This window comes from Lagopus muta, chromosome Z (assembly GCF_023343835.1).
Source record: "Lagopus muta isolate bLagMut1 chromosome Z, bLagMut1 primary, whole genome shotgun sequence".
Lineage (NCBI taxonomy): Eukaryota > Metazoa > Chordata > Aves > Galliformes > Phasianidae > Lagopus > Lagopus muta.
This window is the reverse complement of record NC_064472.1, coordinates 38,779,195-38,795,265: the sequence shown is the minus strand read 5'-3', so window position 1 is coordinate 38,795,265 and position 16,071 is coordinate 38,779,195. Positions and strand designations below refer to the sequence as shown.

Genomic DNA, 16,071 nt, shown 5'->3' with positions numbered 1-16,071 from the left:
AATTCTGGAGAAATTAATAATTACATTATTCTCATCCCATCCATTATTCCCATCAGCATGTGTGGTTAAACTGTTGCTTTTTAATTGCTCTTAAACACTGAGAAATTCACACAATGTATTACTTAAGTAACTTAAAAATATCTGACACTACAAATAACAATAAACACTTAGTAATTATTTCTTCTTTTCAAATTACCCATTTTTTCTATCTTCTCTGTGAAATATGTCTGAACTGGAAAGACAATTATTTGTAGGTAGATCCCTGACACACCACACTTAAGGGATCTGTTTCAACTAACTGCTCCATTTCAGCTAACATTCAACAGCATAGATTTTCAGAGCTTTTGTCTTAAAGGAAAAAAAAGTGTAAATTACAAAACAACAGTCCTGATAGCTGTGAAAAATACTCTACTTAAAAATTAAGATAATCATGCTAAAGGAATCACAGATTTCAAATTCAGATTCCAAGGCTGACAAATATTTAAATGCAATTGTGAATTAAAAGAGTCATCAGTACATCAGTGACCACTCAAAAAAAACCTTCCAGATGCAACAAAAGTTGAACTCACTTGACTTCAGATTCCCTCATCACCACATGTTAAATGTGAGCAGAAGGTCTGCACAATTAAAGTTTCTCAGACCAGACAAGCATAGCTTAACATAGCTGGTTACCCTTCCTGGAGCCAGCTTCATGATGGATGAACTTGAAGAGTGCAAACACCTGAACGTTACGTCTAGAAATTTCTAAATTTCCACTGCATGTGTAAGAAGAAAATCTCCATCCTGCAGAAATTCTTAATGTAAACAGCTGATCTGGAATCTGTTGCACATCAATTTTCAAACTCAAGTTTCAAACTTCAAATTTTAAAAAAATCTATCAGGGCAGAATAACTGGCAGAATCAACTGAGGTGAACTACTGTATGCAGTCTAAGAGAGTTTGACAAGGTGTATGAATTTAGTGGTAAGTTTGTACAAAAGGGGTGTCACACAGGAAGTGGAACTGGGGACCCTCACATAAAACTCAGATCAATATTGTTTGCATCAATGCTTTATTTTTCTCCTCTCTAACTCAAGAGGGATGTGAGCACAGAGCTCTTCATATCTATGTAATTCTTTTTCTGAGACTCACAACAAGTGATGCGTGGTAGAGCAGGTCACCTTTTGCGGTCAGTTCCATCAAGGATGAATTTGAACATTATGATACAATAATTCTTTCCAGTATTTTCAATCAAAGGAAACATTTCAGTGTTCCTTTCTCTGCACACTGCTGCCTGTAACAGCTGGTAAGTTTGCAAGTAATTGCAAGGCTTTTGTGAACAAAGAAATCATTTTTTAAACTGAAAAGCAGAGTACAGTGGAGAAGGAAAGCCAAGATCCCACTCCAATTTGTATTTCTATGTAAGACCAACTAGTCAGATTCAGCATATAACACCCTGAAGCTCAGATCCTTTCTCTGTCCCCTTTTCTTTACTCTACCCAATACTTGCCAGTTGCTATTAATCCTCAAAACAAATTTGCAAATACCACTTCAAGATTAAATAGTTTCTCCTTCCTTTGCCAAACATCTATATTTATTCTAATTCACAATAATTTTCAATAGCTAAGGGCAATTCCAATCAACAAGGGAACACAACTTTAACAGATGAATAATTTGTAAAGTTGAATATTTGATACTCACGGTTTTCCTCCAGGGATGCCCGTGAGATTGGGAGGGATGCCTGGGACTCGCATGTGATGATGTGGATCAAAACCAACCTACAGTTTTCCCCAGGCAAAACAAAAAGGTATATTAAAGATGGAGACAGGCAAAAGAAGACAGTTTAATTCTCTTTCTCCATAGCAAACTTCCTGAATTACAAAGGCTAGATTTACCCCAGAATTCTTACATTCAAAATGAATTACTTAACAGCAGCAAACACTTACCACTGGAGATCTCCCATAAGCTGCAGCTGCTGCAGCCGCTGCAGCTGCTGCACTCATCTGAGGGGAAATGTTGTGTAGACCAGCATAGGCAGCTCCAGGACTGGTCAGTTCTCCATTCATACCAGCATGTGGCACAATACCAAATGGAGTTGGATAGGGACACGGCACTGCCATAGGTGTCCTTAAACCTGAAGCTATTGAAGCAAAAAAGGGAGAAGTCACTCAGCCATGCCAGACCCATCAGAAGAAATATGAGTTTCTCAAACAGTACAGTACATATACTGATATAACACAGCATATTTGTATGTATATAAATATGCATCTACATATCTATATCTCTCTATACATACATATATATATATGCTGTTTAAAGTGCTGAAGACCCAACTCGGCATCCAGTTTAAGTAGCAGTAAATTCTGATGCCAATGTACACTGGAAGGAAGCAGGTTTTGGGATGAATGGAAGCATCTTCACAACGCTGAGGCAGATCAACGCTCACCTAGTGGGTCCACACCTGGAGGTTTGCCTGGCACGGGCCTCAGTCCGGGAGTGGAGTTGCTGCCTGGAGTTGGTGCATCAGTCCGTGGAGTTGGGGTATTTGATTTAGATACAGGAGTAGTAGATTTCTCATTCTAATCATCAGAAAGAAGAAGGGAAAACAGTGCATTAGTTGTTTTACTTTTCTGACTAGTTGCTGTAAAGCAAGTGGAAGACACAAGTGCACATCTAATCAGTGAAATCTAGCTTTTGGGTTTGGGTTTCAAAAGTCACTGGCAATGAAAACTAAAGAGACACTGAAGAAGACAGAATGGTTTAGGAATTAACTACAGCTTTCACAGCTTTCATTGCCCAAGGCATCTATGTGATACTGAATGAGGTCAGTGACTGAAGATCACTGTGGCTTGGCAATTATATTGGCAGCACATGTTAAATCCGTCCAGTGGTCAAAGACCTGCTCATACTACAAGCTTATTTGAGGAACCACTGCCTTATAGATAAGAAGAGCAGAAAAAAAGCACAACTGACCAACAGCTCACACACAAACATGGTACTGGTAACATAAGGTAGAGACAGTGATGGGCATTAAGTCAGGGACTGTGCACTGCTGCTCCTGTGACAAGCTTGTTTATCAGACAGATTGCTGACTCTTGGGCCTGAACCTGTCATTCCATCACCTTTCCTGAGCACTACATTCACTTTAAACTTTCTTTTATTTATTTTATTTCTTTAAGTAATCACATACCCTGACCTGTGAAGAACACAGAAGGGAGTTACTATGCAGCTCAGAAATGTGATTAATTTTGGCCACAAACAGGAAAGGAAAGCATACCCCCGACTTGCTGGCAACTCTTTTTTTGCCTTGTGATTTACGATATAAGTCAAGGAAAGCTCTTGTAAATGACAGATTACTTTTTAGATAGAAAATAAAAATTATTGTTGTTGTATATGGCCTGGTAATTCAAACAAAGCTAACAACCAAATCACGTCCAAGCAAAACTGAATTTGCTATAAACCACAGGCACAGGCAAACAGATCAAGGAACCCCTGTGTACTCTTATTTATTCTAAGAATGACAGTTTTTCATATTGGGGAGGAGAAAAACATCTCTCAACACAGCGCATCTATCATCTACCCACACCACCAATGAAAACCTTTTCCTATCCCTCCAAAAGGCTGTGGACTTCTTCCCTTCTGTTTTATAAAAATTACTTAAAAAACAAAAACAAATTTTAAACTAATGCTTCATAATGCTTTACTGATAGTTGTACAAATTCAAATGGTATCCAGCTAGAAGTCTGGTAAGCAACTATTTCTGTGTATTAACTCAGGTCAGGTGAATTCAGATGCACTTACAAGGCTAAGTTCTTTGGATTTAGAGGAAGGAGTACTGCTGGAGGATGCAATAGACGCTGGACTAATTGGCGCATCTTTCTTCAGCAGTCGAGTCTTGTCCAAGCCATTCTCCCTTGGAGAGTGTGCTGGGCTCCCCCGTGGAGAGGAAGGATCCTAAACATCAGCAATGCGGATTACTATAAAAAGTTCATACTAGCCAACAGTGCTCGTCCTGAGCAACTCGCACTTTGGAGTGAAGCTCTTCCATAAAATGTGACATGTTCGTTTAGCCCTTCAGCAATTTATTGATTTTAAAATTTTATCAACTATGTATAACAGATTTTTAATTTTATTTTTAAGAAAGTCTTAAAAATTGACATTATTGAACATCAAAAATGATGTTTGAAGTCTGTGGATACTGAAATAGGAAATTAAGTCTCATTCTTTAAGTGTCGAGCTAGAAAGGTTTGAGGCATGTGGCAGACCTGATAAATTCACAAAAGAAGTGAAGACCAGAGTGAAAGAAAACACCATTTATGAGCTGAACTGGGCTGGATTCAGAGCACACTTTTGGGACGTACAAGTAACAAAAAATGTCTTTTGTACAAATAAGTGTTACAGATCTGTTTTTTATCCTAAAGAGAGACATGATTGGACTCCCTCAACCTGGCTCTCTTATGAAGGCAAAGACTGTAATCTTATTCATACCCAAAATACATAGATAGTATTGAAGACACCACCATCTAACCCCCACTACTGTAAGGTAAAAAAAAAAAAACACCAAAAAAAACCCGCCTAAACAATCAAACAAATGAAAAAAAAAAAACACCAAAAAACAAAAAAACAAGCAAAAACATTCTGTGTACCTCATTGGAAACATCAACTACCAAGTTGTCATCACTCTTTTCACCATCACTGTCCTGCAATAAGACACAGTGTGTAAAAAAATACATATTTAATACCCTGAGTTTCCTAAGTAAAAAGTAAGTGAAAGAAATGGAAAGCTGTTCACAACTACGTAATATAGCCTGTTTTTAAACCAAGATTTATCCAGGAATAAAACTGCATTATTTAGGTCACCTACAGTGCTTCTCCTTAAAAGATTTCTAGCTGCAGTTAAGTTTTCAGATCAGTGGATAAAACAGAGAATGAAAATCCTCATCCAAAGTTGCACTGCACCAAGAAGTGGAGACAAGCTAGACCGCAAATTTATCAAGTCCCAGCCTAATTAATGCTCTATCCTCATGCACTGCCTTCCACATGTTCTTTATTTATGTCATCAAAAACGCTATCAATCCTACACATACAAGCCTTCCAACCACTGTAAATGGTAGGTACAGACAGTAAGAACATAGTAAAATCCTGAACATCAATTTTAAAATTAGTTATGCAGTAGGAAATGGGTGAAATTATAAAGGAACATTTAAGTTTAACAGTACAGAATGTAATTTTTTACTCACATAACGAGCTGCTATTTCCTTCTCTTCTGTTTTCTGTTTTTTACTCTCTGAAGAATAATCTGTCGAATTTCTGTGCTTTTCTGCTGTTCTGAAACTGGCTGAGGGAGATACAGAAGAGCTCTGCTTTTTGAAAAGAGATGAAGAAAACACATCAGATGCTCCTTCCAAACAGGACTTTTTCTGTCAAATTACCTCAACACAACTTAACCCAGCAAGATGATTTAGAGCTGTTCTTAAGGACAGCACTTTGGGTTTTAATCAGCAATAGCAACCCAGCAAGTTTCTTGTGTTAGAAGTGCCCAGTGCACTGCAAGAGACACAAATAAAAGAGATCAGTTTACTTGGAGGAGTTGATATCTGCAGTATTAGTAAGATGACTGTAGAGCTACTTTGGACCATTTTGTGAATACTTTCTGGCTTGTTTCCTGTATAAATATGCATGGTTAAATCAATACTGACCTCCCAGAAGAAGTGTGTATGTATATGCCTGCAGAAATCACAACAAGAACAAAGACGGTTCAAGCTAAGACAGAATCACAGAATCACAGAATCACAGAATGGCCAGGGTTGAAAGTTACCTCAAGGATCATGAATCTTCAACTCCTCTGCCACACACAATGCCACCAACCTCCCCAGCTAGATCAGGCTGCCCATGGCCCCATCCAATCTGGCCTTTAACAACCTCTCCGGGCAGCCTGTTCCAGCACCTCACCATTCTCTCTCTAAAGAATTTCTCTGTACTCATTTTAGTCCAACAGCTTTTGCAGTTTCCAGTTGTGCCTGCAGGACAGGAATACAGTGCAGTGGCTCAGGGAAGTCTTTTGCTATTCTGTGGACATCACTTATTAATGATGGTTACAGAGCACATTTATGGGATGGGAAAGAATGGAAGGTAATTTGCACTTTGGGCGCTGTCATTCAGCAACTCTGCTTTACTTCTTTAAACAATCAAGATGACATTTATCAATTCCTATGATATTTCCAGAGCTTGGTGGAGCCTGTATGTTCATACACAAACAAGGAAGTAATGAAAGATGCAAAATTTCTTCTGGGATTGATTTTAGCAGCAGCAGCAGCTTTTGGCCTTAACTCAAGAAAGCATTTAACCAGACACTAAGCTTTATCTCACAATGAAGTCAATGGTTGAATGTACATAACTAAGGATGTGTTCTGGTATTTTGCAGAATTGGAACTGACAGGTATGAAGATGAAAATAATCCTCAGTTTAAACCCTGCTGGCTGTCTGCATCTCTCTATTCTCCTTACGTAAGATGTTGAGGGGAACAACTAAAGAAGTCCTTACTGCTGGATTTTAGACCCTCTTGCACATGCAGAAAACACTGGCATTGAGATTTTCTTCCATGTCTTATAATAATTTGTTGTTCTTCAATACAGCTGTATAGTACAGCACTCTGGTTTGAGGGTTAACTGCATGCCTCCGTAAGTATATTTTATCACAATCACCAGGAACACAAACCCCAGAAGTCAGCATTTATGCTCTGCAACTCCTGTTCCATTGCTGTTACTGAATGTCTTATTTCCTCAACATGCTATACCACAAACTTCTGGCAATAATTAAGAACACTTAACCACAAGTTAAGATGCAGTCATTGCTCAAGTCACATAACAGAACGTTTCTCCTTGCCTGGACACCCAGCTGCCACTTCTTTAAAATTTCCAGTTCTTGTCAACAGTAGCTCAGATTAATGAGTGGTAGAACTTGAAAAAAAATCTTCAGCTTTCTTAACTGGTGACTGTTATTTATTCTTCTGAGTAAAAGCATAAGCTTATTCCTTACCTGAGTAGAAACAACAAATTTTAGTGAAAAGCCAGTGCTGAGCACTGCCTGTGTCTTTCTCATTTCCCTCCCTCTTTCTCCTTTTGGCAGCATACATGGATTTCCTACCCTGAGAAAAGAATATCTTAAAACATGTTCAATGGTTTAGCTTTAAAGTAGATCATTAATCAACTGTTACACTGTAAATGACAAATTAAAAATGCTATTGCTTGCTCTGAAGAGAAAATGCATGTTAAGGCATTTGGAGACAGTAGTGACAATAAGCACAGAATCCTTAAAAATAGAGGCTAAGTATAAACACAGTATTAAATGAACTGATAGCTTGAAAAATGTATTTGTTTACTGCAATGATATAGCACAGTCTTTTGCAAAAGATTTTAATAGCAGACTCCTATTACATTTATATTAATTTATAATTTGGGAGGCGGTAGCTTGTAATGTGAATTCAATTCATTATTTCTCAACTTCACCCTACAGAAAGCAAATTACTTTAAAACGAAGAAAAATAATCACCAGTAAACTACAAATTAGACTGATGTCTGAAGAATTAAAGTAAATTACTGCACTTATTTAAATAGAAATACTTATTTTCATGAATTTGAAACTATATAGTTTCATTTTTCACAATCTAGTTAGCTATGTGCTACAGATACCATTTTAATCTTTGATTTCACTGCTTAATAAAGTAATAAATTAAAGCTTCCTACTAGAATGATAAAGTAGTTAATTATCTCTAGCACATAAAGGATGAGTACCACATTGGGCACTGGAGCAATGCACACTGCTTAATGGCTTTACTGCTTCAAAGATGGATCAGACTTGATTCTGATATGAAAATATGGCATCCCACCTGGCATTTGTAGAAAAAATGTTGACAACTAACCTAATGATAGCTGATGGGGAGAGTGAGCAAATCAGTGGAGTGAAAGGAAGCATTAGAATCTCAATTGCCAAACTGAAATTTGGCCAGTGAATTTGGACTAACATTATTTTATCTAAAAAGCCAATTACTACTCAACAAATTAAACATTCTTGCTTTTCAGGTTACTAGTAGATCTGTAAGGATCTACCTATATATGGGGTGTAACAAGTCTTCATGGCTTCCACTGACATCAAATTCTTACATATTAACTCTGTACCCACACACATTCTAGTTTCCATGTCTGCAAATCGATGTATTCCAATTCTTCATATTTGCAAGCTGTGAGGCAACAACCACTGAAGTGAACCACTTAGCTCACCAGATTCTGCACTGTTTCTCAATTAAAACATCAGTGCTGTCCTAATATTGCCTTTAAGAAATGGGAGGAGAATGGCTACTGGGACAAATTAAAAGATTCAGCATTATGCTTTGGCAGGCAGCAACTTAATGGGCCAGAGTCCTCATTCTAGTGACTATGGAAATTTATAGAGAAATAAGTCTTTCACACTGCTGTTCTCTTCAACAAAAAACATTAATCTACTAGAAAGAGTAGCATTTTCCTACTAACCAACACAGAGTTTGCTCACATATAATAATTAGATCAGACATAGGAAACAATATTATTTGGGGAAAGTGGGTTACATTCAGTTTCCATTTTAGCAGAATGTACCAGTTTTTCATTTTCTGCTTAGGTAGGACATTTTTATTCATGTTAAATACATCACAAAACGCTGACAAAAAACATTTGAACAGATACGTTTATAAAAAGGCTGAGCATACTGCCTTCTTCACATAATTGGCTTAAGAAGTGAAATAGTTTGTTTCTAGTGCTGGATCCACAGTATTTGTTGCACTAGACCGTAAAACACGGCACGGTATACCTTACTGTGTATTCTGGGCAGTACTGAGCACAGTGTTAAACAAAAAGATTGCCTACCACGAAGGCCATTTGGAGTTTCACAACTCCAAATGGAGAAAAGCAGTGCATCTTCTCTATAACACTCACAGGGTACTTCCCCTGGTGGAATATCAATGCCACACAGGAACAAATTAAATGATCATAAAGAGGGCAATATAAACCTCTTACTGAGCCATAAAATTATCACTGGTAACAAGGCAAACATCAGCATCCTCACTTTCTACTTGGTGTAATTAATACTTGAGACTGCCTGGAAAAAGAGAAAGCTGAGGTACTGAAGTCACCATTTTAACTCCAGCTTCCACTGAAGTTACTTACATTAACAAAGATGACTCATGCTGTAATGGCAGGGAAAAAAAGAAAAAAAAAAAAAATCAACATGGTCAGATTGTGCAGTCTTCCAACTGCTCTCAAATCCTGTAAACCCCAGCTATTCATACACTCGCTTCTGCAGATGAAGACCTGGCCTGAGCAGACTGAATTATAACTGAATAGAATCAGTGTTAAAAGTAATGACTAGAGATGACAAGATGAAAAGCCCTCCCCCACAATAAAAGCTGGTAACTCTTTAAAATATTCATGAATATGACCATTCCCCAGTGTACCCTTACTGCTAAAATGATCTATTTGGAGTGTAATAATTAAAACAATCGTTGCCAACAAAGTGGGATTATGATATAATTGACCATCCTGAAGTATTAAGCAAACTTCAGTAAAAGCCAAGGATGCTCAACCCTAAGGTCAATTACAGTATAATTACCTGAATGACATTATTGATGTTATAAAGTCTGCTGGAAGTATAAAAGAAACTATAAAAATGGATACAATATGTATTACAGTCCAGTGATGACCGGACAGCAATGCTGCTTGGTTGGACAGTTGGTGCCAACATTACACATGGACATACAACTGCCAGAGATCTGACAAAGGCATTGTCTTGTCCTGGGTGGGCACTGGCTTCTGCCCTTTCCCTCCAGCTTTCCCAGCACCCCGGGCTGCTGCAGGGAGACCACCCTGCTTGTTGCTCTCAGAATTAACTGGCAAACTGCTTGGCCTTTGGGTTTGTCTCATCCGCCCATCTGAAGCTGCTGGTAACTGTCCTGCCTCTGCTGCCTCTTAAAACAGAAAGCTTCAGAACATCTGTTCTCTGAAGAGAACTTCCTTTTTTTAGTTTTAAATTCAGTCTTCCATGCATTTCATCAAGTTTCCCCTAAATCTAGTGCTGATGGAGCGAGTGAATTCAGCCCTGCTTTAGGCATGCCTTGCCATTTTGTAAGCTTCAAATACATCCTCTCTCACCCTCCTCCTTCTCAGGCTGAAGGTCCTGCCTTCTTGGCCTTCCTCCTTTGAGCCACTCCATTCAGTTAGTTGTTCAGCTGCCATTTCAGTGCTGCCTCCACTAGGTCACTACTGAGACATGGAAGCAGGACCACACGCAGTGCCCCAGCACAGAGCCAGACGTGCAGCTATCACACACTATCCCTTTGGCTACAGCCTGCACCAGATCAAGCCACAGCAAGAATGGCGACCATGTGGACGTCATGGAAGAAAACCTCACTGGCCACTGAGTTTCCTGTAAAGTTCTGCCCCTCCTAGTTCTGAAGATGAGCGGAAGTAAAAGCCTTCAGGGAACCCTCCTCGCCTCTTATGTGAAATGGTAAAGCAGGCTGCCCAGCAGTCTGCCAAGGCCACCACCACACAGCCAGGAAAAAGAAAACAACCAAAAATGCAAGTAAACAGCTCCCACATAGTAGGCTTTCTGCATGGCTTCAACTATAAGGGAATACCCATCTGTTTAAAAAATGCATTTGTTTACATACTTCCGTATGCACATATTTTTTATTAAACTAAAGGAGGTGGTGTGAAAATGCTGTAAGCTGCTCTGTAGGTACCATATGGTGTGTTTCTACAGGGCTGCATTCCTGAGGTCACCCATACCTCCACATTTACTACACATTTCTGTTCTTATTATTACCACTACTGCATTCCAGTATCCATGCCAGCCCAAATTAATTTCCACTATTTGCTTTAATTTACTGATGTTCTTCCTTTGCTGCCCTTATTCAGTCAGCTGAACACTGATACAGCCCAGAATGAGCTCATCAAATGAGGATACTGGTAGCCAATTATTGTTCCCACAGATATCAGTGGCAGCAAACCTTTAAAATGTTTTTACTGCTCATTTCCCACTTGTTTCTCTATATAGCCAACATGAAACCCAACACCCAGTCTGCCGCATCAAGATCAAACTGACTTTCTTGTCTCATTCCCTGCCTTCTCTCTGCATTTGCATTTACAGATATTGGATAAAGTCTCAGTACTTGTTGGTGAAGAATCCTACTAACTAGCTCAGAAAGGCAGAACAAAGCTACTTTTAATATCACATGACTCTGCCTGAGCTAAGTGAACTGAACTTAGTAATCATGGGTACAATAATTATTTTTAATACAAACTATGATTGAAATGCAAACTTTGAAGTTTCATATTGCATTTTTATCCACTAATTAATGTCATTAATTGCAAAATTAAAGAAGTTAATTAGTGAATAAGAGTGTCAAAAAAACTCCTTCAAAGTCTAGATGTGCAACGCTGCTTCATGAGCAATGAATCGGCCATAAAGAAGCCCAGAGTAAAAAGACATATAGGCTGAGCAGTTTGTCTCCAAAAGGCAAGTGTTCTCAAAAGTTTCACATGAATCAAAATACAGCTATGTGTATACATTATGTATATGCGCTTGTAATTTCTTTTAAAATATCCACATGGGTGGATATTTTACATGGGTGATGTGGTTGCCCTGGTGGCACCAATGTGGTATTTCATCTATCAAAATCACTGAAGTCCAGATAAAACGAGTGTTACAAAGAACAATAAGCCAGTACCATTTGCATGTTAATTCCAGTCATGCATTTTAACATGATACACTTATCAACTTACTATAAGCTGCACAGTCCACACAGCAGAAGCTGGAGATACCTAGCAATTTTGACATATAATCCTACCAGCATGTGCTGCTGTTTCTTTGGTCCCTCCTGGTGTCCAGGTGCACAGTGGTGGCAAGAGAAGGAGGTGTTTAAAGCAACAGAAAGGCCAGCCTTTCACAGACAGATTTTTGCAATAAATCCTTTAAAATACAGCTTCTTCAGTAATCACTGGCTGAGGGCGTAACACGTGTAAGGCCTAATCACTGCTGACACTATGAGGGTCAACGCATAGCAAGAAGAACCAATGTGGCTTAAGTACAAGCAGTGAAACAGCAGAAGAGCATAGCTATGAGGCAGAAAAGGAAACATAGATTTAGCTTGAAGTGTATCTTAGCACAAGCATGTGAAGGTAGTGAAATCAAGGAGTGCAGCAAGAATAACAAGCATCCTTTGGTAAGCAGGACAGTTTGAACTAACGTCCTGGTTTAAGCAGGGAACAAAAGTAAAAGTAACAGATGGGTAGCAAAAGGAGTTAAACACTTCTGCTATGTTTGCAGAAGCTTCAAAGTTCACAGATTACATTTACCATCAAGCCAGCTCTTGTCCTCATCTGCCAACTCGTAAATATTGAATTTAATTGATGATATAAACAACACAGGCATTGTCAAACATCCTCCCCCTTAATCCGCAAAGCAATTCACCACTTCCCACTCACTGTCCCTCACTTCAGCCTCCTTCCCTTTGAACAGATCCCAAAGACCACAATCTTCAGCACACAGAAAAGCAGGTGAGTAGGCCAGAGTGAAAAGATACACAAGACGTTAAAACAGAGTTACAGCTGGAAGAGGGAATACAGAAGGTGGGAGCCCCAGGGCACATACAGGCTGCAAAGGAGTTCTGTACCTAATCACGTCAGAACAGGTAAATGCTCCTGAACAACCAATGCACACAAGTGCAAAAATGATACCAGACAGGGTAAATTCCGCTGCTAGCATTTTGGAAAATAAATGCCAAAATCTGAGACAAGTCTTCTTATTAGTCATCACATAATACAAAATCTTAAATATTATTTCAACCAAAATCAGACACTGAAACAGAGGTGTCAAAGGCCAGTGAGTTAGAGATTGAGAAGGATTGTGGGTAAATACAGTCAGCTTTGGAAATCATAGGAAGAGAGCTGTGCCAAGGAAACACAGAACTACAGCTCCGCTCTCCTCAAATATTTATTAGGGGTTCCAATTACTGATCTCTCATGCTATTTCCTTCAACGGAGACCTGAAACAGTTTGAGGAGCTGTAGCAAAACAGAAGCAGAAAAAGAGAGGAGAGTACTGGGAGTTAACTAGTGAGAATGAGCAGGGGAGAGCATGCAATCTCAGGATAAGAGAAAAAGCTCAACCAGCCAGAGCATTCAATGCAGCAATTTAATTGTGGGCTCACCACCATGAAAGAGAGACAGATAACCACCAGCCTGCATTACAGGCTTTGATTCAGCGGCATGCCACAACACGAGGAAAAGCAGTGGCACTCCCTGAGCTTTCTTCAAAAGCTAGTGATGGATGCACAAAGAAAATTCCCGACATCCAGTATATCTCGAGAATATTAACACTAATTATATTTCCACAGCAGCTGAATTTGAACTGAGCACACAAGGTAATTTGGTTAGTTTCAGAACAGTAAGAAAACGCTAAAGAGGGAATGTTTTATGATACCCATTAAAGGCCTGTGTCAGTATGTTTTATAATTCGTTAAAAAATATAGGTAAGAATCAAGAAATTCCCCTGAAGAACAGTCAGCTATTGCTTTGAGCCCTTTCTCAGACTGAGCACCACAGTAAAACTGTTATCCTTTCACTTTGCACAGTGATTAAAATGGACTGTGCGGCACTGAGCCAAGCTGAACATGAACACTTCCCTGCAGTGGCTGAAGCCACAGGGGCTATAAAAAATATCATCAGTACTAGCAACCAAGGTTAGGAGGTAAAAATACACACACCTACCCCCCCCCCCCCCCCCCCTTAATTTTCCATGGTAAAGTAATAACGATAAGGTTTTAAGCTTCACCTTCTCTGGGGATAGCTAAGTGGATTCACTTTCCATGTGACGGGTCCTAACTACTTTCTCCTGGGATTTACATTCTCTATCTAACTCTTCACTTTGACCAAAAGGATATAACCTGGCACTAATTAGCCCTTTTTGTTAGTGAAAATCCACAGAGATCATGTCTGAAGTCAGCCTCATGGGACATTCCATTTAGTTGCTTTCAGCTGCCGTCCAGATCAGGTACTTTGCCCCAGTTCCTCACATTCTTAGTTTTGGTTCCATTTAATACAGGTTATATCCCTGGCAAAGGCATCCGTTTGAGTTTTCACATTTCTGGTTTTTTTCCACTGTATCTGTATGTGTGAATTTATTCTTTTCATTCTGCCTGTTTGTCTCAGAAGTATTTTAAAGATGCTTTGCTGCATATGTGACCTAGGAGACAATATGGAAAAGCAAATGGTGGTTTTTATGCAATGCTTCAGTGATACCACTAGTGATCTTTCTCCACACTTTCTTATTTCCTTCATTTCTTCCCCTGATTTTCAGTCCTCCCAAAAAGCTCCCTAAATGGCAACAGAAATATTACTTCTACTCCAACACTGCTTTGATCAGCAGAAAAACGTTCATGTTTATCTCAGGTACTAACTCAGAGGCTGCCAATTTGCTCATTTCTTCTTGTGCTGGATCTTGTGCTATGTCTGAAAATCCTAAATATGCTTCAGCCTTTTCTAGTACTCTGTATGATTAAGGAAGCCAGACCTACTGCTAAGTACCCAATGAAAACAATATTCATGATTCAACCAGACTTTTAATTGTGCAGGTGGATAAAACATGGCTGGGTGCTATTAAATATTTGAAAATTCCAGTTCATGCTGATTCTGAAGCAAAACATTTTCTCAACGATCTATAAAAATATCTTCCAGAATGACATCTTTGAACACTACTGTTCGCCTCTCTGCCCAAATAACATCCAAGCCCATTATTTTTGCCTCACTTCATCCACACTTACTTACTTGTGTTCCCAAGACTCTTGTTCAGGAAATTATCCCATTTCCTATTCAGGAAAGCACTCGAGCAGATGCCAGATTTGAGGCACACACTTTGATCTCAGAAAAGTCACAAGATAAAGAAATCAGAAGAACGTATTTATGTGCTGAACTCTGGATGCCTACTGCATGCTACCTTGAATCAGGACCTCAGCTGGTTGCAAAAATAACTGTCCCCAAACTCATTTTTCAAATCAAGGATTTTGGTAAATGGAATGGATAGAGCAAGGCACGCTTCCTGCAGTCAGCCTCAAAGCAGTTACATCGGTATATAATAACACATTATATGCACAGCACCTACTTAGAAGACAGAAAATAAAACACACTGTTCTTCTGCCAGATTTTTAGATGCATTACAATTTCAGAACATCGTAGAGTTCTGCCAAGACAAGCAGTAGCTTATATTTTTCTGGGCATTTCATTATTTATATTAGACAGGTCACGCTGTTAATTTTTTAAACGTTAAAAGCACAATCAAATACAAACGCCAGGCTAGCTGGAAATGGTTTGATGTCAGCAACGAGCAGCCAATACATTTTTAATTCAGGCTAGAGGATAAAAAAAGAAAAAATCTCTCTCCAGTACACCCCCATACACTCTGCCAAGAAGTTAAGTGTGATAACTGGCATGCACACACATGATCTTCTGTTCAATTCAAGTGAGTTATCTTAGAAAATTTGTGAAGACTGTTCTCCCTCATTTAAATACCTCATAGTACAATCCACCTTCCCCTTTGCTTTGGTTAAGGGAAGACTACAGTAATCCCCCTCAAATAGCATTCTGGCAAACACTCCTAAATTATGTAATTCACTAGGTTCAACTCTACTGTTACAATCATTTTCAAGGAAGATAAGTATAATATATTATCATTATAGCTATACAACCTTGAGCTGAATTTTTCTTGGCTGAATTCCTAACATTTTAATGCCGAAACTGATCTGTTTTTAAAACATCACATGAAAGGTTTTTTTAAATACCATACATGCTCAAGCTCTTTATTTTAAAAGGTTTAGAAACGAGCTAGCAGAAACAAGGAAAAAAAAAGTTTTGTGTTTTCTAATCTAGTATTAAATACATTTTAAAGAACAACAGACATGTTTCGAAACAAACTATTGCAGTGTACAAATTACCCAGAAGGGATGGAGACAACAATACCTACAGTGTGGGTTCTGATCTGCGAAGAAGTTGGCGTTTCATCAAGGTTGT

At 38.8% G+C, this 16,071-nt stretch overlaps 1 protein-coding gene across 2 annotated transcripts in view; it reads right to left on the bottom strand.

Moving 5' to 3' along the window:
* Positions 1 to 16,071, bottom strand: part of TLE4 (TLE family member 4, transcriptional corepressor) — a 100,054-nt gene that overhangs the window by 8,415 nt on the left and 75,568 nt on the right. For both annotated transcript variants that reach the window (XM_048930955.1, XM_048930956.1), the window contains exons 9-14: positions 5,219 to 5,338; positions 4,625 to 4,678; positions 3,780 to 3,932; positions 2,425 to 2,557; positions 1,925 to 2,118; positions 1,680 to 1,756 (exon numbers count right to left, since the gene is read on the bottom strand). In XM_048930955.1, coding sequence (XP_048786912.1) covers positions 1,680 to 1,756; positions 1,925 to 2,118; positions 2,425 to 2,557; positions 3,780 to 3,932; positions 4,625 to 4,678; positions 5,219 to 5,338 — 731 coding nt within the window. The remainder of the gene's footprint in view (positions 1 to 1,679; positions 1,757 to 1,924; positions 2,119 to 2,424; positions 2,558 to 3,779; positions 3,933 to 4,624; positions 4,679 to 5,218; positions 5,339 to 16,071) is intronic.